The 23,509-nt window shown below is 42.3% G+C and overlaps 1 protein-coding gene across 1 annotated transcript; it reads right to left on the bottom strand.

Moving 5' to 3' along the window:
• Nucleotides 1-1,797: 1,797 nt before the first annotated feature.
• Nucleotides 1,798-23,249, bottom strand: dgkzb (diacylglycerol kinase, zeta b). Its single transcript, XM_054619731.1, has 34 exons — nt 22,219-23,249; nt 20,667-20,775; nt 20,429-20,524; nt 20,135-20,212; nt 19,989-20,045; nt 18,898-18,966; nt 18,739-18,810; nt 18,353-18,469; nt 17,370-17,444; nt 16,962-17,063; nt 16,076-16,158; nt 15,924-15,984; nt 15,645-15,758; nt 15,088-15,228; nt 14,926-15,004; nt 13,730-13,785; nt 13,552-13,614; nt 12,905-12,978; nt 12,669-12,780; nt 12,083-12,282; nt 11,593-11,693; nt 11,381-11,443; nt 11,337-11,349; nt 10,652-10,734; nt 10,525-10,565; nt 10,242-10,435; nt 9,954-10,046; nt 8,968-9,036; nt 8,792-8,826; nt 8,491-8,534; nt 8,257-8,377; nt 6,030-6,066; nt 5,836-5,935; nt 1,798-2,833 (listed from the first exon to the last, which is right to left on the bottom strand). Exons 1-34 carry the CDS (start codon nt 23,241-23,243, stop codon nt 2,717-2,719), a joined length of 3,894 nt encoding a protein of 1,297 aa, XP_054475706.1. The 5' UTR covers nt 23,244-23,249; the 3' UTR covers nt 1,798-2,716.
• Between the last annotated feature and the right edge of the window lie 260 nt (nt 23,250-23,509).

Below are 23,509 nucleotides of genomic sequence, written 5' to 3'. Positions count from 1 at the left end.
AGACTATAAATATATATAAATGTTAATATGTTATTAATATGTTAAATGTTAGTAAAAAGTGTTAAAATATCAAAACTCACTTGCTGAGCTCAGAGGAGCAGCCGGTCGACTGAAGAGAGGAAAGAGTCTGAGGCTGCTGCTGCTCTACACACACACACACACACACACACACACACACACACACACACACACACACACACACACACACACACACACACACACACACACACACACACACACACACACACACACACACACACACACACACACACACACACACACACACACACACACACACACACACACACACACACACACACACACACACACACACACACACACACACACACACACACACACACACACACACACACACACACACACACACACACACACACACACACACACACACACACACACACACACACACTCACACACACACACACACACACACACACACACACACACACACACACACACACACACACACACACACACACACACACACACACACACACACACACACACACACACACACACTCACACACACACACACACACACACACACACACACACACACACACACACACACTCACACACACACACACACACACACACACACACACACACACACACACACACACACACACACACACACTTCACTCTATGTTAATGAGCTGGGCTTGTTTGGTTCTTCAGTGTTTGGATTAAAGCCTGTGATGTCAGCATGAGGCGTGTGTGTGTGTAATGTGTGTGCGTGTTTTTGGTGTGTGTGTGTGTGTGTGTGTGTGTGTGTGTTTGAGAGGGTGTGTGTGTGTGTGTGTGTGTGTGTGTGTGTGTGTGTGTGTGTTTGAGTGTGTGTTTGAGAGTGTGTGTGTGTGTGTGTGTGTTTGTGTGTGTGTGTGTGTGTGTGTTTGAGAGGGTGTGTGTGTGTGTGTGTGTGTGTGTGTGTGTGTGTGTGTGTGCGTGTTTGAGTGTGTGTGTGTGTGTGTGTGTGTGTGTGTGTGTGTGTGTGTGTGTGTGTGTGTGAATCACAGGTGTGTGTCGGTGACTCCTGGTTTAACTGGTTCAGAGTTCATCACTGACTCTCTGCTGAACTTGTTTATCTCAGGTCCCGTTCTGTTTCTGTTTCATATTTCATATTTAAATCAGACTTTGTTTCTTTGGTAGAAAGAAGCTCAGATCAAACACTTTTATTTTGAAGGGATGAGTTTCTGTGAATCTAAATTTCCATCAAAGCTGAGATCAAATTTAATGAATTATTAAAACAGAAATCTGAAGATTAATAAAACTGAAACTGATAAAATGAGTTTAGTCTTATTTAACAAATATTAACTATTATATTTATATTACTCTGTGTTAAACCTCAAACTCCTCATTAAAGGAGGTCAATGGGTTCAAGCCTGCAGAGGAGGAGGGAGGAGGACATTCAGGTCCTCCCTTCCTGCAGGTCCTTATTGAGGTCTTCTTTCAGATCCTTCAAGTCCTCTTTCAGGTCCTCCTTTATGGTCTCCTTCAAGTCCTCCTACAGGTCCTCCCTCAGCCCTCAGGTCCTCCTTCAGGTCCTTCAGGTCCTCTGTTCCCTCTTCATTGTTTTTTTTCTTGCAGTGTTTAAATAAAATATGTTTAAAGATTTTTGAAAATGTGATATTTGTCTTTTTTCTTGTGAATCAGTTTGATGTGATGATGTTGATGTAAATGAATAATTGATTGATCTGCTGATTTTGATATATTTTGATTGATTGGCTCTAAATGGAGTTTCTTGTGTGAATAAATTCATTTCCCGCTCATAAACAGTTCCTGACATGCTTTTATTGCAGGTCACTCAGAAATGATAAAACCAAACAAACAGTTATTACTCAGATATCATACAGCATAAAGTCGTTCTGACTCTTAATCTCATTTATTACTAACACAGGCTGCTTTGGCAGAAACACTGACGCGTCTATCTCAGCTATGAACACAAACAACCAAAGCTTCCTGCTGGCAGACGTCCAGCTCTACAGTTATGTAACAGACAAAAGTATTACAAAAAAACAACAAATCTCATATGTTGACTGAAATAGCTAAAAGTGGGTTTGAAGCAGTCGCTGACGCTCCTCACTGAGTTTGATCACAAAGCAAAACATTTTTTTTAATCTCTACATATAAATCATAAATAGCTAAATTCATCAGTGTCTAAGTTAAATATCCAACGAGTGAACAAACACTTATTTCTGTCGAGTAAACAAATACATCCAGAAGGTCACTAGAAGACACGTTCTATCAGAAACGACTTCATCACGTTCAGCTGCAGACTCATGAATACAGTCAGTGTTTCTCTCTAACAGAACATTCTGTACGGTTAACACAGAGGTCGGAGCGTCGTCTGCATAAAGACACATTCAGAACGCCGTCTGCAGCAGATCTCAGGTCTGTGAGGCTCCAGAGTTTAAATCCACTTTAGTGTCCGGAGGCTTTTAGTTTGGACTCCAGCTGAGGATGTTTTCAAGTCATCTACAAACCCGACTTTATCCACAACAAAACATCATTTCTGCTCACTTAAAAGGGGACAAATGAATAATAATATGAATAATAATAATCATGTTTATGTGTCTCCGGTCCTCTCACAGCTCATATGTGTCTGTGGAGTTAAAAACACACTTTTCTCCTTTTGAATCTAAAGAGGCTTAAATAACAGAGAGACAGACGGGTGTTCAGACAGACAGGGTGGACCTCAGACCGCCGTCTCCTGGTCCTCCCTCTGGATCATCTGGTAATGTTGGCGGCCCTCCAGATATTCACACAGCTCCTGGTCCTCGGCCTTCTCAGCGCGATGTTTGGGAGTTTCACCCTGAAACACACAAACATTCACTTTAAATGGGGACTTTAGACATTCTGATACTTCAGTCATCTGAATAAATATGTATCTGACATTCTAGAATAATGAGATGGATGGAAAGAGAGTGTGAGAAATGAAGGAGATCCTCTCTAACCCGGCAGTGAATCTGGGCTTCACACCAACGTTTACACACTGAGTAACACATGAGCTCTTTTCATTTACTGGAGAGAAGAAGAAGAAGAGAAAACTCAGATTATGGGCTGCTTCCTGTTACCACTACCTTCACCATGGCAACGGTGAGCAGCGGCCTTTGTGTGTGTCGGAGCGAGGCCGGGGATCCTGCGGCGCTTCGTTTCTCAATGACACACAACATTAATCACTTTAGAGAAGTGGGTCAAATTCTGACAGAGACCCTTTAAAGTGTTGGTGGGACAGCTGAGGCTGAGAACGGCTCACGGAGCGCCTCAGGAAGCTGGTCACTGCAGCAGGAAGCTGGTCACTGCAGCAGGAAGCTGGTCACTGCAGCAGGAAGCTGGTCACTGCAGCAGGAAGCTGGTCACTGCAGCAGGAAGCTGGAAGCTGGTTACTACAGCAGGAAGCTGAATACTGAAGCAGGAAGCTGAATACTGAAGCAGGAAGCTGAATACTGAAGCAGGAAGCTGGCTACTGAAGCAGGAAGTTGGTCACTGCAGCAGGATCTGGATACGGGGTTCATCCCAAGTCTCTTAAATTGCCTCCTCGATTCCCTCACTTGCGTCGTTTCCTTGCGTCCTTGTCCCGCCCACCAGGGATGCATGGAGAGACGCAAGGAAACCAGGCGAGGAGAGAGGAGACGAGGAAATGTGTTTAAAGAGACATGAGACGTCCTTTCCTCTGAAGCGTCACGTGAAGCCACGTCTGTTCCTGATGACGACACCACTGATCACATGATCACTGTACTAATATTAATAATGACACAGTAATCATCACTGTAGTAATATTAATAATGACACAGTAATCATCACTGTACTAATATTAATAATGACACAGTAATCATCACTGTACTAATATTAATAATGACACACAGTAATCATCACTGTACTAATATTAATAATGACACACAGTAATCATCACTGTACTAATATTAATAATGACACAGTAATCATCACTGTACTAATATTAATAATGACACAGTAATCATCACTGTACTAATATTAATAATGACACAGTAATCAGCCTGTTACTGTTTAACAAACTGCACTGTGTATTTATACTGTGTTCTGTGTATTTATACTGTGTTCTGTGTATTTATACTGTGTTCTGTGTATTTATACTATGTTCTGTGTATTTGTTCTGTGTATTTATACTGTGTTCTGTGTATTTATACTATGTTCTGTGTATTTATACTGTGTTCTGTGTATTTATACTGTGTTCTGTGTATTTATACTATGTTCTGTGTATTTGTTCTGTGTATTTATACTGTGTTCTGTGTATTTATACTATGTTCTGTGTATTTGTTCTGTGTATTTATACTGTGTTCTGTGTATTTATACTGTGTTCTGTGTATTTATACTGTGTTCTGTGTATTTATACTATGTTCTGTGTATTTGTTCTGTGTATTTATACTGTGTTCTGTGTATTTATACTGTGTTCTGTGTATTTATACTGTGTTCTGTGTATTTATACTATGTTCTGTGTATTTGTTCTGTGTATTTATACTGTGTTCTGTGTATTTATACTATGTTCTGTGTATTTATACTGTGTTCTGTGTGCAGAACGACTTCCGGTTCAAGTGAGGATCGAGGAGCGAGGAGACGACAAATAAGAGACTTGGGATGAACCCACATAAGCAGGAAGCTGGCTACTACAGGAAGCTGGTTACTACAGCAGGAAGCTGGTTACTACAGCAGGAAGCTGGTTACTACAGCAGGAAGCTGGTTACTACAGGAAGCTGGTTACTACAGCAGGAAGCTGGTTACTACAGCAGGAAGCTGGTTACTACAGCAGGAAGCTGGTTACTACAGCAGGAAGCTGGTTACTACAGCAGGAAGCTGGTTACTACAGCAGGAAGCTGGTTACTACAGCAGGAAGCTGGTTACTACAGGAAGCTGGTTACTACAGCAGGAAGCTGGCTACTACAGCAGGAAGCTGGCTACTACAGCAGGAAGCTGGTTACTACAGCAGGAAGCTGGTTACTACAGGAAGCTGGTTACTACAGGAAGCTGGTTACTACAGCAGGAAGCTGGTTACTACAGCAGGAAGCTGGCTACTACAGGAAGCTGGCTACTACAGCAGGAAGCTGGCTACTACAGCAGGAAGCTGGTTACTACAGGAAGCTGGCTACTACAGGAAGCTGGCTACTACAGCAGGAAGCTGGTTACTACAGCAGGAAGCTGGCTACTACAGCAGGAAGCTGGCTACTACAGCAGGAAGCTGGCTACTACAGCAGGAAGCTGATTTCTGCAGCAGGAAGCTGGTCACTGAGTAGCAGTGTCACAATAATGTTCCACTGATGACAGATATCTACTATTATCAATAATAAGTTATTATGTCACAAGCAAAGAGTGAAGGATGCTCTATAATTTTACGAAGAGTTACAAAAAATGAGTTCTTCATCCATAAAACTATCAATCATAGTACAGTGCAGTAAAGAAACGCAGTTTAGTGCAGTAAAGAAGATCGAGATAAACATCAGGAGGCGATAATTCTACATTTGATGCATTTAAAGAGGACAAAACAAGATGACGTTTTTAAAGACTGTCAAACCCCAAATGGTGAGAAACAAAATGTAGAAATAAAGATGCTCTTTTATTTTATTTATGTACTCTATCTAGAGCTGCTTTCAGGTTTCATGAAGTTAACGTTAACTGGAACAGTTTAATACATTAACTTCCTGACTCCTCTGAGGGATTCAGGCTTTGTGTTCCAGACGTTTGTTCGTTCAGGGGGAGGAGTTATCCCCTCGCACCTGGCAGGAGGAGCGTGTTTCTCACTGTGTGAACATGTGAGTGTGTTACAGGTGAGTGATGGTTTACCTGCAGGTCTGTCTTCATGAGCGACGCCCCGGCCTCCACCAGGTAGTGACACATGCTCCTCTGACAGGAGGAGGCGGCTTTATGGAGCGCCGTCTCCCCTCTGGAGAACACAACATGAATATTAATAACACAAAAACACAATAAAGTATTAAACTAGTGTATAAACAGGTCATTTAAAAAGGAACTTGACTCACGTCTCCTTCTCTGTTATGTCCAGGTGAGACGTGGGCACTAAGTAACGAAACAAATCAAAAGACATTTAGAAACATCCATAAACTGTACGAGCCATTATCTTATGAATATAATATGAACAATTAGTAAAATGCTGTAATAAATGGACTACACAGTTTTAATCTAGATAAAAACTGTTCCTTTACAGGTGTTCTAAAGGAAAAATGCTAAATATTAATGAGTTTTAATGTAAATAAATGATCATTCATTCTGAGTTAAACTAAATGAGTTGTTTTGGAAATTGATTAGAAGTAGAATATCAATAGATGGAGTTAATACTTAAAGGGTGTCTGAAGTACGGACATAATTTATACAAAAGAATAAACTGTCTCCACTCTGAACAAAGAAAGGCCAGTTGGATTTTAAGAAACTGCTCCTTCTCGCCTATTTGACGTTCTTTTAGTTACTTTGTGGAGTTGTGGGGAAACATATGTACAACTAAAATAAACTACTAGAACAAAGAACTATAAAATGATTCAAGTGAACAAACCAACAGACTGTTCATAAAGTCGAAGGTAATAAAAGGGCAGGAATTCAAAACTTAGTTATATTTATAGTTAAAAACTTTAAAATGATCGTCTGAAGATGTTTAAAGGTTGTTTGACTTCATATTTTATCAGTGTGTGTGTGTGTGTGTGTGTGTGTGTTTTGATGAAGGTGTGTGTGTCTTATAGAAGTGTTTTCAGACCTTGTCACATGTTTTGAGAACAGAACCGGTCATATGACATTCTTCTCTCTGCTCCATCAGGGTGGAGGTTATGAGAATGTTGTGTAACTGTGTGTGTGTGTGTGTGTGTGTGTGTGTGTGTGTGTGTGTGTGTGTGTGTGTGTGTGTGAAGAAGTGAAATGTTCTGCAGCTCCAACAATCCGTCCTAATCAATCACTCTTAAAGTGATTAACGGAGTCGTCTGCTGAACAGAGAGCCTTCAGATAAAATGTAACTTTAACAAAAACACTTTGGAGAAACTGAAGCTGGATTCATTTCTCCAAATTCAAAATACAATCAGGTGGATGTAGAAAGAGAACAGCTGGTCAAATCTACTAACAAACCACCATCTTTACATGTTAAACACACCGGAGCAGAGAGGAAGTCAGTGATGGTTTTATCTGTTTTACTCCTTTAACTTAATACTCTGTTAACAGTCTTTGTTTTAAGCTTTGACAATCAGCTTACTATTATTACAAATCAGTCTTTATTTAATACTTTTAATAACAGTTTTTAAAAAAAAACCTTTTGATGCTTAAAGTGTTATAATTAGACTCATAATTAACAACAGAAAAAGACCCTTAAATGTCAAAGTGAACAGTTCTTTTCTGTTGAACACAGATAAATAAATGTGACTCAATGTTGTGAAAAAATAAAACAGAAATAAATCCATGGGGGTGAAAACTTGAATCACAAGAACACAAATCAATGAATAAACCCTGACAGACGGAGACACTGTGAGCTGCTGGCGCCCCCCAGTGGTGAACACTGCTCATGACCTCACTGGGACCTTCTCTACAGTGAAAACTTAAACCATGAGAATCCTCTCAAACAAAAATCAAATAGAAAATCAGAAACAATCAAACACGAGAACAACAAACATTTACTTCATGTATTATCTAAAAATGTTCTGTGTGTTGATTTTATAAAACATTAATATTTAAACAGGTTTATTAAAGTCACAACGACTTGTTTTAATACATTTAAGTTTTCTGGACTAAATAAGAGACAGAATGACGAAAGTTAAATATCCTCTAAACTCATCGTCAACGTTTGGAACCAAACTATAGTTTTAATTACTGACTTTTATCTAAATACAGTGTGTGTACAGTGTGTGTGTACAGTGTGTGTGTGTCAGTGTGTGTGTGTACAGTGTGTGTGTGTGTGTGTACAGTGTGTGTGTACAGTGTGTGTGTGCAGTGTGTGTGTACAGTGTGTGTGTACAGTGTGTGTGCAGTGTGTGTACTGTGTGTACAGTGTGTGTGTGCAGTGTGTACAGTGTGTGTACAGTGTGTGTGTACAGTGTGTGTACAGTGTGTGTACTGTGTGTACAGTGTGTGTGTGTGTGTGTACAGTGTGTGTGTACAGTGTGTGTGTACTGTGTGTACAGTGTGTGTACAGTGTGTGTACAGTGTGTGTACTGTGTGTACAGTGTGTGTGTACAGTGTGTGTGTGTGTGTGTTACTGTGTTCCCGTCCTCTCACCGTGGTCGATGAGGTACTTGAGGATCTCTTTGTTTCCGGCCTCCACAGCGTGATGCAGCAGAGTGCAGCCGGCCTCGTCCTGCAGCAGGATGTCTGCCCCCTGCTGGTGGAGCTCCGTCAGCTGCACCAGCACCACAACAACGACGACAATGATGACAAGAACATTGAGTTTTTTAGAGACAACTGTTGCTCCTCTCCATGAACGTCTGGACTTTGAAGGGTTAACAGACTCACTCTGTTCAGGTCTTCAGTCTTGATGCAGTCGATCAACTCAGCATCTAGAAAACAGATCAGACTTTCAGTGAAGGAGCCGCTGAGCCGGATCAGAACCTCGACCTTCCGACCTCCAGACACGGAGAACAGTTCATGTTGATGTTGGAGACGTTCAGGAGCTCTGTGTTCATTTATGACTCTTCTTCTCCTCATTTAGTTTGGCTGTGTTTTAGGAAATACTTCTATAAAACATGTCGTCATAAACAACCAATGACATCACATCACATCGTTATTGGAAGAGGAACATCTGGAGAACGTTTACCTTGTTGAGGGTCACGTGATGAAGCTCTGGAAGGACTGAGAGAGAGACGGAGAAGGTCAAAGGTCAGACGGGAACATGAAGCAGGAGAGTTGATAACACAGTGATGATGTCATACCACACACACTGATGATGTCGTACCACAGTGATGATGTCATACCAAAGTGATGATGTCATACCTAACGATGGGTCTGAAGTCAGCCAGCGTTGTGTTGGAGCGATGAACATTGACAATCTTTGCTCCTCTTCTTCAGAGGAAAGAGATGGAGACAGGATGAGGAGGTACTACGTATGAGTACTACGTATGAGTACTACATATGAGTACTACGTATGAGTACTACATATGAGTACTACGTATGAGTACTGTGTGTGTACTGTATGAAGTACCATGAAGTATTTCAAAGCTGACAGACAGAGCTCAACAAAAAGATTCACAAATACAAGTATGTATATATAGTACATATATATACACTATATATATATATATATATATATATATATATATATGTACTATATAAATGTATGTGTGTGTGTGTATATATATATATATATATATATACACACACACGCACACACACACACACACACATTTATATAAGTACACATGATGATGAGACAAACTTTTATGTAAAATAATGAAATAATTTATCATCACAGTGAAGTAAAAATCTCAAAGTGGTGGAAAGTAACTAAATACATTTACTCAAGTACTATACTTAATAACAAATTCAGTACTTTTACTTGTGATACTCTAAGTACATGTACACAGTTTGTGTCGGCTGAACACCAAACAATCAAAATGCATAAAAGCATAACTTCTTTTTACCAGCAAGAGAACTTTATTTATTTTTATTAATATTTATTAATGTGAATATGTATTAATATATATTTTAAATATGTTGATTATTGCTGATTATTTAACACAACCAGAAACAGCTGAGACCCAATCATTTACCTGAATAATTGATTTTAAATACCTGATTTATTAATTACTGATTGATTTATCTGCTGCTGTTCTGGACCCTTTGGTTCAGGTCTGGTTCAGGTCTGGTTCAGGTCTGGTTCAGGTTCAGGTCTGGTTCAGGTCTAGTTTTACTTGTATTATATCTTATTTATTTGTGTTTTTTGTTCTTTGCAGCGGTTAGTTTAATGTGAGAGGTTCTACCTGCAGAGAACGTTCTTAGAGGAACTCTGAGACAAAACATCAACCACAGAACTGTCACTGGAGATCCTCTTCCTCTGGAGGTCTCTCACTCTGAGACAAGAGGACAGACAGGCAGACATGGAGACAGACAGCAGAGAGAGAGACAGGCAGAGAGACAGAGAGACAGACGGGTCCAGTGTTACTGTCTCCTCTCCGTTGACATTCATATAAACTATAATAACTAAAAATACATATAAATGTCTTTATATGAATAAAGTGTCTCTCTGGATGTGTCTCACCTCGGGGGGAGGAGGAGGGGGGGACCTCGGTGAGCCGGGGAAGGAGAACTGTCTCTGCTGGTCCCGGTGCGGGTCCCGGTGCTCCTCAGAGTCCACCAGGTCTGGGACGCCGGGGGAGGTGCCCACCGTCTCCTTGACGACCAGTTCCGGGTCCAGGATGTAGAGCTCCTCCTGAGAGATCTCCGTCACGTAGTTCAGGTGCTCCTGGAAAAAAAACCGACAACGTAGCGTTCATAAAACGAGTCCACAAAGATAAAGGAGGTTTGATCCGGTCTGATCAGACCCCGACCCACCTGAGCCCGGTCGATCCTGTAGAAGCGGTCTGCAGTGGTACCTGAAAGAAAAAGACCAGGAGTCAGGTTTTCTATGGGGGACGGACTCTGAGGAGCTGTGGGAGGGCGGGGGGACGGGGAGACTTACAGTCCAGGAAACACCACCTCATGGACAACTTGTGAGGAGACGGAGCGTCCTCCTTCATCAGGTCCTCGTCCTGAGGAGGAGAGAGACGAATAATTAATGAAGAATAAATCTGAAATAATGATGTGAGGAGATCACATGACTGACATGACATGATTGAATTTATTATTTTAATAATAATACCTGGTCCTCACTGATACCTGTCTCTGATGGACCTGGTCCACCCTGATACCTGTCTCTGATGGACCTGGTCCTCACTGATACCTGTCTCTGATGGACCTGGTCCTCACTGATACCTGTCTCTGATGGACCTGGTCCTCACTGATACCTGTCTCTGATGGACCTGGTCCACCCTGATACCTGTCTCTGATGGACCTGGTCCTCACTGATACCTGTCTCTGATGGACCTGGTCCTCACTGATACCTGTCTCTGATGGACCTGGTCCACCCTGATACCTGTCTCTGATGGACCTGGTCCTCACTGATACCTGTCTCTGATGGACCTGGTCCTCACTGATACCTGTCTCTGATGGACCTGGTCCTCACTGATACCTGTCTCTGATGGACCTGGGACCTGTCTCTGATGGACCTGGTCCTCACTGATACCTGTCTCTGATGGACCTGGTCCTCACTGATACCTGTCTCTGATGGACCTGGTCCTCACTGATACCTGTCTCCAGGTACCGTCTCATGGAGACGCTCTCGATGGAGCAGGCGGTCCCTCACTGATACCGATCTGTATTAAGGTCTCCAGGTCGCTGTCGCCGGGGACGGTGATGACTCCTAGAGGAGTCGCTGCAGAGAGGAGGACACGTCAAGGTCACAGTAACTCTGGCCCTTTAAAGTCTGGCCTCATACGACTATAAGATAACTGAATGATCATTAATAATCAATCGGCTGATTCCTCTTCATTGATCGTCACAGTTAACCCCTCACTGACTCACAGGCCTCCTTCAGCTGGTCCTTGTCGTAGTGCAGAGCCTCGTAGGCCGCCATGCTGATCCGGTTCACCCTGATCTGGAGCTTCTCAGGAACCGGCTGCTGACTGCAAAGGAGTATTTTCAGAGTGTGTATTAGCACGTTTACTGCAGTAAAGGGTGTGTATTAGTACGTTTCCTGCAGTAAAGGGTGTGTATTAGCACGTTTCCTGCAGTAAAGGGTGTGTATTAGTACGTTTCCTGCACGTTTACTCCTGCAGTAAAGGGTGTGTATTAGCACGTTTCCTGCAGTAAAGGGTGTGTATTAGTACGTTTCCTGCAGTAAAGGGTGTGTATTAGCACGTTTCCTGCAGTAAAGGGTGTGTATTAGTACGTTTCCTGCAGTAAAGGGTGTGTACGTTTTGCAGTAAAGGGTGTACGTTTCCTGCAGTAAAGGGTGTGTATTAGTATGTTTCCTGCAGTAAAGGGTCAGAATGTGTGATGGATGGGTGTTTACTCGTTGAGGTGGGGCATGGATATCCTCCTCTTGGTCTTCTGCACCATGTTGGCCTGGCTCCTCAGGTTGATGTGGATGATGGATGGAGCCAGTTTACAGGGTTCTCCGTCCACCTGCATGGGGATGGACTTGAAGGTGGTCAGGGTCACTTCTTTACACTGATGGAGACGCTCGCCGTGACCGCCCACCTGCAGCGTGGCCTGGACACAAACAACGAATACCAAAGGTCACCAACACAAACAACCAAAGGTCACCAACACAAACAACAAACAAACAACCTCAGGTCAACAACATAAAATACCACAACACAACAAAAGGTCACCAACAGGTGGAGCTGTTGCTTCTTGAGTCATGACTCATGTAAGACATGGTTTGGTGTCTTTAGTATAATTTATGCCACCGAAAACATGTGGTCTGACGTGGTCTGACGTGGTCAGATGTGGTCTGGTGTGGTCTGACGTGGTCTGGTGTGGTCTGACGTGGTCTGACGTGGTCTGGTGTGGTCTGACGTGGTCTGACGTGGTCTGACGTGGTCTGGCGTGGTCTGACGTGGTCTGACGTGGTCTGGAGTACAGCTGGAGCTCACCAGAGACGTCATGGTGAAGCCGATGACTTCGATGCAGCCGTCGTCGTGGCGCTGCGGTTCAAAGTCCTGGTGTTCTCCGGGGTGACCCCACGGCACGGTGCCGGCACAGTACCTGCAGCATAGAGACCAGTTAGAGATCTCCATACTGGTCTACACTGGAACCAGTACGACTCTGTGTGTTAGTGATCCTCATACTGGTATTTGAGGTTATTGTTCATGTTTCTATATTTAGTGACCTGGGGATGTTGAGGAAGAGCAGACATTGTAACTTCATGTCCTGGACTTTGGCCGTCAGGTCGGTACCATCACACTGAGGAGGGAGACACACTGAGTACAAGTACACAGACTGTACACACAGTACACACAGTACTCACACAGTACACACAGTACACACAGTACTCACACAGTACACACAGTACTCACACAGTACACACAGTACACACAGTACACACACAGTCAGTGTGTTCTGCAGCAGGTCGATATTATATTTTATTATATACACAATCTCAGGTAAATATTGGGGAATAAAACATATAATAAAACATATAATAATAAAACATAATAATACGGAACAGCAACCTGTTTTATTTCTTCAAAAAGAAAAATATTTATATAAAAAGTTTAAAATACATTTATTCTTTGAAAGGGTCTGAATGCAGGACTTTTACTCATAGTGTAGTATTTTCTCAGAGTGTATTAGTACTTTTACTGAAATAATGCCCCATGGGACTTCTATATTGAGAGATTAAATTCAAACATTGTTGGTTTTGGTCTTAAAATGGGATTTGATGATGATAATAATAAAAAATATGGAAAAATGTATCATTTAACAATCAGAGTAAACATTGTCTCTGTTTCCGTTGACACGTCGGTCTGGACTCACCACCACTCTGATGTGCTTGGCGAGGTCTTTGGAAGTCCCACTCAGGAAGTCAGAGAAGGCCGTCTGAAAACACACACACACACACACACACATAATGAATAATAATAATAATAATAAAAAATGGACATAACAAACGTGTCAATGTAAACAGACAGCAGGGACCGGAGAGGACACTTACTCCTGCATAGAACATCTTATTCTTGAAGCGGCTGTTAAACTTCTCTGGATTCGCCTCTGAAAGAAGAAACAGAAACATTCAACCTGTTTCTATTTTTATATTAAAACCATCGCTGACATTAAACACAGAATAATAATCCACTTTATCTGGATGAAACAAACTCAGCCTGCTTACATTTCCATCCATCATTGGGTTTCTCAGTTTCATCATATGAGTTTTTAATTTAATCATAGAGGTTTTTATTGATTCCTGTCGGGTAATAAGGTGACTGAGCAGCAGAGAATAGGAAGTGGATAGGAATAGAACAAACACAGGAGGAGCAGTAAAGATAAGAGGAGCAGAGCGAGGATGATGAAGGACGCGTTAACTCCAGTCTTTGTTTGGACATTTAAAGGTCAGCGGATATTTAGTAGAGCTGCAACGGATCAGAGAACTCACGGTTCGGATCAGTACAGGAGAAAAAAGAGATGAAAATATAACTTTTATTGATCCATGATCAGGTTGATACTAATTACTGATCATTGATAATCCATATTGTCGGATACAGATCCCTTTGTTGTTTGATTATAGCAGCTGGTCTACAAAGATCCAGACTTTATTTTTTTTGTCAACGTCCAAGAAATCTATTTAACGCTCTAAAGTTAGTAAACAATCAAATATTGTAAATGTTGTACTTTTACTTTGTTATAGTAATTTATAGTGTTTATAACAATTCAAATGATTAGCATCCCCTGCTTTATGGTCTGTTTGACTCTAAATGGAGCATCATTTACTAAATGAACATCATGCTGTATTGAAGAAGACTTGAAACTAGAGATTGAGACCATAAACTCATGTTTACAATGTTTACTGAGGGAATAAATCAAGAGAGAAGTAGAGTCATTTTCTCATAGACTTCTATACAACCAGAGGAGTCGCCCCCTGGTGGACACTAGAGAGAATGCAGCTTTAAGACAGGAAGAGGGGATTTCACTCTGAAGAACAGGAGGTTTGCCGTCTGTCCCCTACAGAAGTCCAGACTAAACCCTGAATGTTCTGAAATCCTAGACAAAGGTGAGTTATGCCCATTTTAATGTTTATTCTTCTTATCTGACAAATGGTGTTGATGTTTGTGTAATTACTTGAACCTGGCCTCCTGTCATTTCACAGAGTTTGCCCCTAAAGTTGCGTTTTCCTTCTCCAGTGAGTGGACTGACCTCTGGATTCATGGAAGCCCAGTGTGACGTGAGCATCGAAGCCCAGACTGAAGTAGTTGTTGAAGACGTCAATAGGAAGCTGAGAAACAGCAGAGATCGCTGATCATTAAAGATGTCAGACTGAATGTGATCTCCAGTGTGAGTGACTGACTCTCTGCTGACCTTGTCGGTCTGATGTTCGTCCCTGTCCTCCGGCCGGGCCTCGGGGTTCGCCTCCACGTTCAGGTTCCATCGGTCCAGCTGGACGATGTTTCCGTCCTCCACGTGTGAGAGGATCTTTGTTATCGGTTCGTCGGTGTAACCCTGAGAGAGGAGAGAGTTTAAACCCGTCCTGTCAGCTTATATGTGGAGTTATCAGCAACAACAACATCTCTCAAATACTTTGTGATGTTCTGAAATGCTGCTGTGATTTATCTTTCTTTTTTATGCTGATAATACTCAACAAATTAAAGTTTGGAATGCAGAACTTGTAAGGGACTATTTTTAGACTCTATTAGAACTTGTTTTACTAAGTAAAAGATCTGTAACCCCAGTAGAGCTCCAGTTAAACCCCAGTTAATCCCCAGTAGAGCTCCAGTTAAACCCCAGTAGAGACCCAGTTAAACCCCAGTAGAGACCCAGTTAAACCCCAGTAGAGCCCCAGTTAAACCCCAGTAGAGACCCAGTTAAACCCCAGTAGAGACCCAGTTAAACCCCAGTAGAGCCCCAGTAGAACTCACCCCTCCCCAGTTGAGAGTCCTGGCCAGGTCGTTGCCGGTCCCCAGAGGAAGGATCCCCACAGGAGGCTGGGGGTGGAGCTTCAGCTCATCCAACACTGACAAGATCCAGCCCACCTGAACACACACACGCACACATCAAGTATTATCTAAATGTGAGCTCGGGCATTAGTTTTCTTCCATTGCGTGAAAATGATTTTGTTGATTTAGTTTGTAGTAGTATTCTGCTAGTATTAGTAGTAGTATTAGTAGTACTGCTTTAAGTGTTGCAGTATAACTCACCGTCCCGTCCCCCCCACACGCCAGGATCCTCAGGTTGGGCACTTTGGCGTACAGCTCCAACCTGAAACACAAAGTAAAGCCTGAACATCACGTCTCCTCTACAAACGGAAAGAAAGGAAATGGAATGCACCCCAGAGACGGTCTGGTCTTACCCCTCTCTGGGTCCTCCCTTCGTCAGGTCAAACACCTGCCGAGGGTTCAGGTACCACATGAAGGACTGGATGATCTTGGCTCCCTGAAAGTAAAAATATAAATATTAAAATAAAGACTTTTTTAACGACATTTGAGCAGAGAAGAGTAAAACCCAGTAAAGCTGAAACAGTTAGTCCATTACTCTGTTTATCAATTAACAAACAATTAACAGTGGACCATTTTGGTAATCAATTCATCGTTAAAAAGAAATGTTGAACATTCTGTGGTTCCAATTTTAAATATGCAGATTTGAGCCTTTCGTCTTTCATCATTAATTAAAATGTATTTTACTGGTCGGACAAAACAGAAGATTCGATGAAGGAAATTTACAGACTCAACACTACTAGTTATCATTTTAGAAACGATACTTGAGGGTTCTTTCACAAAAACGAAATAAATATGATCATCTATTTTCCTGATATTATAAAATAAAAATGCTCATTAAATTGCTGCATGATGCATAGTGTAAAGATGCTTGAAGAAATGTGGAAAGATTGTCACAGGATACTTTATGTACATGAGGTAGGTGGAATATTTATATATATATATATATATTATTTAGTATATAAAGGTCCTGGATTATTGCACACAGATTCAGTCTAACTGAAGTAAAAAAAGGTTGCTCTCTATGCCGATGAATTGGTGATTTATAATATCACTGTATTCTTGTAAAATAGCTGAGGGCTGTGTGGGGGGGGAGGGTAAGAGATCTGTCTGCATCTGTTTATTTGTATCTTATGTTATGATATCTAGTGATGTTTTTGTGTTTGTATTTATGCCTAAACTGAGATGCTACATCTGTCCCGAGGAAATGAGGCCTCTGTGAAGCAGGAAACGTGACTCCACCTGGTTTCCTCCACTCTTCGGGTTCACAAACACCAGCAGAGGCTTCATGAGCTGAGACGGGAGATGCTTCACCAGGAAGGGCTTCCAGCGGCCATCTTGGATCTGACGGACAACGCAGAGTAGAAACACCCGAGAGACGAACACATTTACAACCTCATCACATAACATCATCCCAACTCATTAACCTTAATACAACAGATATTCTTTTTATACCACAACATCTCAAAGGACTCAGAGTCATTTTTAAAAGTTCAGGTTATTAAACTCCGACTCAAAGGACGCATGATTCAAAGCAGTGAAGACTGCTGTACCAGTTAGCTAGAAGCTAATTAACATCTGTCGTCCCTCTCAACCCTGAGCATGCTTAGCTTTATAATTGTAAAATGTTGGTTTTCGTGACTTCCTCACCTCTGATCCCTTCTTGCTCGACTTGTTGCATTTCAACGACGTCCTTTTCTTCTTTTTACTCGACTTTAGAGACGACTGCGCAAAGAAAGACAAACACAACAACATCAGAAGAGATATGACTTAGTGGATCTATGTTTATTTATTGTACAGTGTGAGGACCTGATGGCACACTGACAATGTGGGGACCAACCTCCCTTGTGGGGACCGGAAAAAAAAACTAAAGATACACACAGTTTAAGGTTTATGACCAAACAAAACAAAACAATGAGTGAAAGACTTTTGTTTTGTTTTACTTTCTATTCATATTTAGAGGAGGCGACTTCTACAAACTGACAAGAAAGAATTCTTTGTATTTGTATATGTGTTTGAGGAAAATATGACTGTTTGGACCATACAGACTTACAAAGAAGAATTGTATTAGTTAGTCAAGTAAATTAATTTAGAGAACCATTTTAAAACAATGATTGTTGACCAAAGTGCTGTGTAGAGAAATTAGAAATGAATGCAGAATGTTTCTGCAATTGCCAGTTGTTTAACGGTGTTATGTAAAATAAAGTGTTGGTCATAAGAAAATACATACAGTATTAATAATTAAAATGAAAATACAGTGCTAAAGACCTTAGTGTAGTACCCAAAATACAATCGTCATGATAATAATCGTGGTGTTAAGTGCTAAATTAGTAATAAGGACTAGGTTTGAATGAGTGGAAGAAGTACTGTAGCTGTTGAATGAAAACATGTTATGTCCACATTTTATGATTTTGAATTTTGCAGATAAACTGAGGGAATAAAGAGTAATTAAATTTTACAAGGACATGTTGGACTGGTTGGAGGTTTAGATTTGGTTTAGTTAATGTTGGAATCAGGTCTAGTTTAGAGTTATAGTAAGAGTCAGAGGGGCATTCAGGTGTGACGGTCAGGTTTAGGAGCTATTGAATACATAGGGTCCTCACAGGTACATAGAGACGAACACATGTGTGTACCTGTGTTCTGCGGACCCTGATGATCCAGGTAGGAGGGATGATGACGGCAGCGTGAGCTCCCAGAGAGCAGCACTCCTCTATCTGCTGCAGCATGAAGCATGTCACCTTATTGTGGTACTGAAACACAGACAGAGGATACATGTTCATAATGTTAATGTATTAGGAATAATACTGTTAATAATGTTAATGCATTAGGAATAATAATGTTAATATATTAGGAATAATACTGTTAATAATGTTAATGTGTTAGGACTTTAACTGCAGTAAAGAATCTGAATACTTCATGTTCACACTGAGGCGCTTCACATTGTCTCTGATGTTTGGATCTTTAAATATTTCACTGTCAGACATGAGGAACTTCCGGTTCCTGTTCTCTAAGAACTTACCGCCTGTTTGCACCACGAGCAGCTGATGGCAACAATCTCTTTGCTGTGAAATGAAAACTTCTGTTGAAATCCCTGTTGGTGATAAAGAGGAGACTCTGTTATCGCTCAGACTCCACATCTTACCAGTAAAAGAGCTTTGAGTGACGGACGGAGACTCACCTTCCCACACTGTCGACACTTCCCAGTCTGACGTCTCCTGTGGACCCAGTGGTGTCGCACAACGTTGGACTGGAACACAACCAATGATTTATAAGAGTTCACTTCCTGTTCGATTTTCTGAGCCAAAACTTTTCACACTAAAGTGTTCTGATCATCTTGTGGATTAAAGAAGTTATAGACAGACATTACAACAACGATGGGCCGCATTCACCAATATCTTCATGACTTTTTCATGAATTTGTTCTTCAGAAAGGTCCGAAGAGAAGCTTTTGTCAGATTCATGACGTGTTCTTAAAAGGTAGAATTGTTACATGTGGATAGTAGAATATGTAGCCGATTTAAAATAACTAAAGAAGATGCATGGGATGCTTTTATAAGTGGAAACCTCTTATAGTGATCACATTAATCATGGTCAAATTGATCCCCATAAGCGGATGATTATTTACATTTTATGTTTATTTATTTATTCATTTTTTCCCCTTATTTCTCATGCAGATTACCATCTGATTGACATTTGAATATTCATTACATGAATATGTAGAAATTAAAGCTTCACTATTTACTGAATTGACCATTTCAATCACTTTCAAATTACTGTACTGTTTATAATTGATAAAACTATAATAAAGTACAGTACTGTAAATTAAATATATATAACTGTAGTTTAATTAAATTAGCCATAAGCCTAGAACAGTATTGTGCTGTTTACAGATACGGTAACGTCAGAGGGGTTAACGGGCGACTAAGTCAAAGCTTGGCAGAAGTTTCAGTGTGTTTCTAAAGAGTCAATAAATAATTCTGTTTCCACTATAATGAAAATAATATATATATATATGTATAATATTATACATGATTAAAATGTTATTGTAATTTAAAGTGTAGAATGAAGAAAACAGGATAACCAATTATTTTGCACAAACATGTCAGCTCTCTCATATGTGGGTAAGTGTATAAATACATATAAGTGTGTTCTTGATGATGCGTAGATTCTGTTTTGTCCTTAAGAACAAATCCAAAATAAGAAAACATTGGTGAATGTCAGAAGGATATCTGTGTAAGTGGGCTCTAGGAAGAAATGTTCTCAGACTGACCTCTCGAACAGCCCGACATCCTGGTTCTCTAAATGACGGCTTGCACCTGAAATTAATCTGAACAGAGAGACGAGAGACTGTGAGGAGACACTTAATAATAATATAATAATAATGTGAGAGAAGATGTTAATGCAGAGAGGATTTACCTTCTCTAGCTGCTCCATGCACATCGTGTGGACCGATATCTTACATCCAGCACATTTCTTCCTTGCCACTGACTTTTGCTGCAGAAAATAATTATATCATTGTGATACATATGAAAAGCTTCTAGTATTTTTTTCAATATTTAATTTCTTAGTCAATAGAGGGTCTAAAGCCTTTTAGTAAAGTGAAACATAATGGTCTTAACATGTGGACAGTTCCTCTAAGTTGAGACACCATCCTTTGTTTTATTAACAGGCAGTACAGTGTTTGTGACCACAGGGGGCGCCCTGACTCACCAGTGATTTAGCGATGCAGTACTGCTCTCCAACATAACAGAAGTCTCCAGATCCACTGGTCTCAAACCAGATGTGGTCCCCGAACTGGGCGTTGTCCTGCGATAAACATAAATCATTTCTACAATCTTTTGTTCAACGGAGTCAAGTATAAACCTGACGTCTAACTATGAATCTAACAGCCTCATTGATTGAATCATTTGATGCTGAATGCTGATTGGCTGGTTCAGCAGCGACTCACGCTCCAGTCCACGGTGCTGTTGGGCTCCTGCAGCGGGTCGGTCTGTCCGGACGTAGACGCGTTGGGCTGAGTCGTCACGTTCTGCAGACCCGACTTGGCGATGGCTTTCCTGAAACCACAACAGGACAGAAGACCTTTTAAGGAAACAGACTCCAGATCGGTTTATATGTTTTATTAGTTGTAGTTTTGTCATGTTATGTTTCCCCTTGTAGTCTGTAAATGTTTGTTCATTTTCCACAAAGCTGCAGTTTTATGGAGCAAAGTAAATTCACTCACTTCACTTAGTATTTTTTATATCAAATAAACAGCACTGTTAACATAATTATGTTTTACCTCAGTTAGTTTAGCTGAATTCAACCATCAATGTAGTGGACTATTGTGGTTGCTATGGTTACCTGAAGCCTAATGTAAATGAAGCACTGATATACAGAGATGTGTAACTAGTTTTATTATTTTGGAGAACAATAAACTGAACAGAAACCTACCAGACAACCAGCTCTCTGTAACTATTTTAATATGAAATCCCTGTTTATTTGCATTTTTAACACATAGTGTGCTAAACATTTCCTGCACACCTGTTCTTTTACCTTTGAGAGGATGCTGACATGAACCTGAACCTTTAAACCAAGTCCGAACCCTCAAACTGGCCTTAGATGAAGAGAGGACCTGATAAAATGTCCTCATTTCAAAAACTGTCCTCACAAGGTCCATGATTCTAATTGGTCCCCACAAAGACAGTTGTATAAGAACGACACACACACACACACACACACACACACACACACACACACACACACACACACACACACACACACACACACACACACACACACACACACACACACACACACATTCTTTGACCTTAGCAACAGAGCTGCTCTGTTGATCAGTGATCAGTCAATGAGCTCCATGGAGGACGTTTGTGTCTCCAGCTGAGAACCTTCTTAATCATCTCATGACTTTTAGTAACTTTTCATATTTCCTGCAGGACGAAGTCGGACTCTGAACGTTACCAACAAACCAAATGTACACCAAAAAACCCCACTGTTGTCTTATGACATTGAACACATCCAACAAAATAAAAGAAGAAAACATGGGAGTGGGAGAGGAATTCTGTTTACAAGGTACACCTGAAAGCACCATGAACTCCCCGCAGGTGGTCACATGCTTCAACTTACAAAGAGATGTAGACATAAAACCAGCTGGCTATCTAACCTGTTATAATGTGGATTTCACAGGTTTGCAGTTTGAATTCTGTTTTAGGAGACTGCGACAAATTTTCCACATTAAGAAAGAATGAAAACATATTAAAGATTGTGTTTCACCAAATAATGTGTCCTTATGTGGGACAATACTTCTTCTATAGAGTGAGAGGACGAGGTGGAGACATTTATACGTGTTTAGTGTTTTAAGATGGACTTGATGGAACCTGAATCTATCATTTAAAACGCTCTTTGAGGTTTGTTGTTATCAGTGGATTAAATCTGCCTCCTTTCTCTCTGTAACATTCAGACAAACTCCAGCCGCCATGTTGGATCTCTGGTCTACATACAGCAGGAAGCCGCTCCAGCTCTCCAGGTGGGAGTCGCAGCCGCGGGCGCCCAGCGGGCTGAGGGCTCCGGGGCCCCGGTAGAAGGCCGGGTGGTTGAGGTAGTGGACTGAAGTCCTGCGGCTGGGCAGCAGGGGGCCCCGTCCTGGCCAGGGGCTCCCGGCCTTGGAGATGGTGGAGATCCTCCTCCTCTTCCTCTGGCTGGAGGCCCGCTGGCGGCCGAGAGGAGCGGCGTCTCCTGAGAACACCTGAGACGAGTTCCTCCTCAGGCAGCGGGGGGGCCTGATGAGGGGCCGTGACGCCGGCGGGCGCTGAGGAGGGTCTCTCGTCGCCTCCAACCCGGAGGAGGAGGCGTGGTTGGAGGAGAAGTGCGACCAGGAGGCGTCCTCCTCCTCCTCCTCCTCCGCCAGCTGCTCCGCCTCCGACGGCTGGTTGGCTTCTGATTGGCTGGCTTCTGATTGGCTGGCTTCTGATTGGCTGTCGTTGGCGGTGGAGTAGTCGCTGCTGTCGTCGTCTCCGTCCGAGTGGAGGCTGCTGGAGCGGGAGAACATCCTCCTGCTGTTGGCCCCGCCCCTCACCTCCACCTGCTGCTCTCCGGCCAGTAGCCCCGCCCCCTCCCCCTCCTCCTCCTCAGCCATCTGGATGAGGCTGGCGAGCAGCATGGAGGGGCCCAGCAGGTGGGTGTCGATGGTCCGCAGCTTCCCCACCTTCCTCCGGCACACGGCGAACCGTGGGTTGAGGCTGGGGGTGGTGGTGCTGGAGCGCCGGCGAACGTGTCCCGCCCACCTGCTCTGCCGGGCCGTTTTGCCAGACGCCCCCTCCGGCGCACGGCAGCGCCCCTGCAGCTGGACGCTGGGGCGGCGCCGCTGGGTCAGCGTGGAGGACGGCAGCCCGGCGTTGGACCGCCGGCGGGCCTTGCTGGTCGGGACGGCCACGCTGGGCCTCCGCTGGCGGACGGAGTCAGCCTCCGCCTCCGCCGGCAGAACCGCCTCCTTCCTCTTAAAGTGACGGCGGAAAAACGTGTCCATGTTGGACGGAGAGAGGAGGAAGACGTCTGAAATGATCCTCTCTGGCTGTTGGGCGCAAAAAGTAGTTAGCTTTGAGTTCAGAGCTGACGGAGAAGCTCAGATATATTATCAAGAAAACTACAGGAAGTGTAGTTCATACAACAAAAACCAATAATCTGTTTTAAAGAGAGCCAAAGTCAAACTGTGACCTCAAGGTTCTAGTTCTTCTGGAGTCTGGGGTCAGTTCAGGTGTCTTAATAAAAATAGGACAGTAAAGTGTCTGTGGT

Source organism: Anoplopoma fimbria, chromosome 19 (genome assembly GCF_027596085.1).
Source record: "Anoplopoma fimbria isolate UVic2021 breed Golden Eagle Sablefish chromosome 19, Afim_UVic_2022, whole genome shotgun sequence".
NCBI classification, from domain to species: Eukaryota; Metazoa; Chordata; class Actinopteri; order Perciformes; family Anoplopomatidae; genus Anoplopoma; species Anoplopoma fimbria.
The sequence above is the reverse complement of the archived record's forward strand: the minus strand, read 5'-3'. Positions and strand labels throughout refer to the sequence as shown.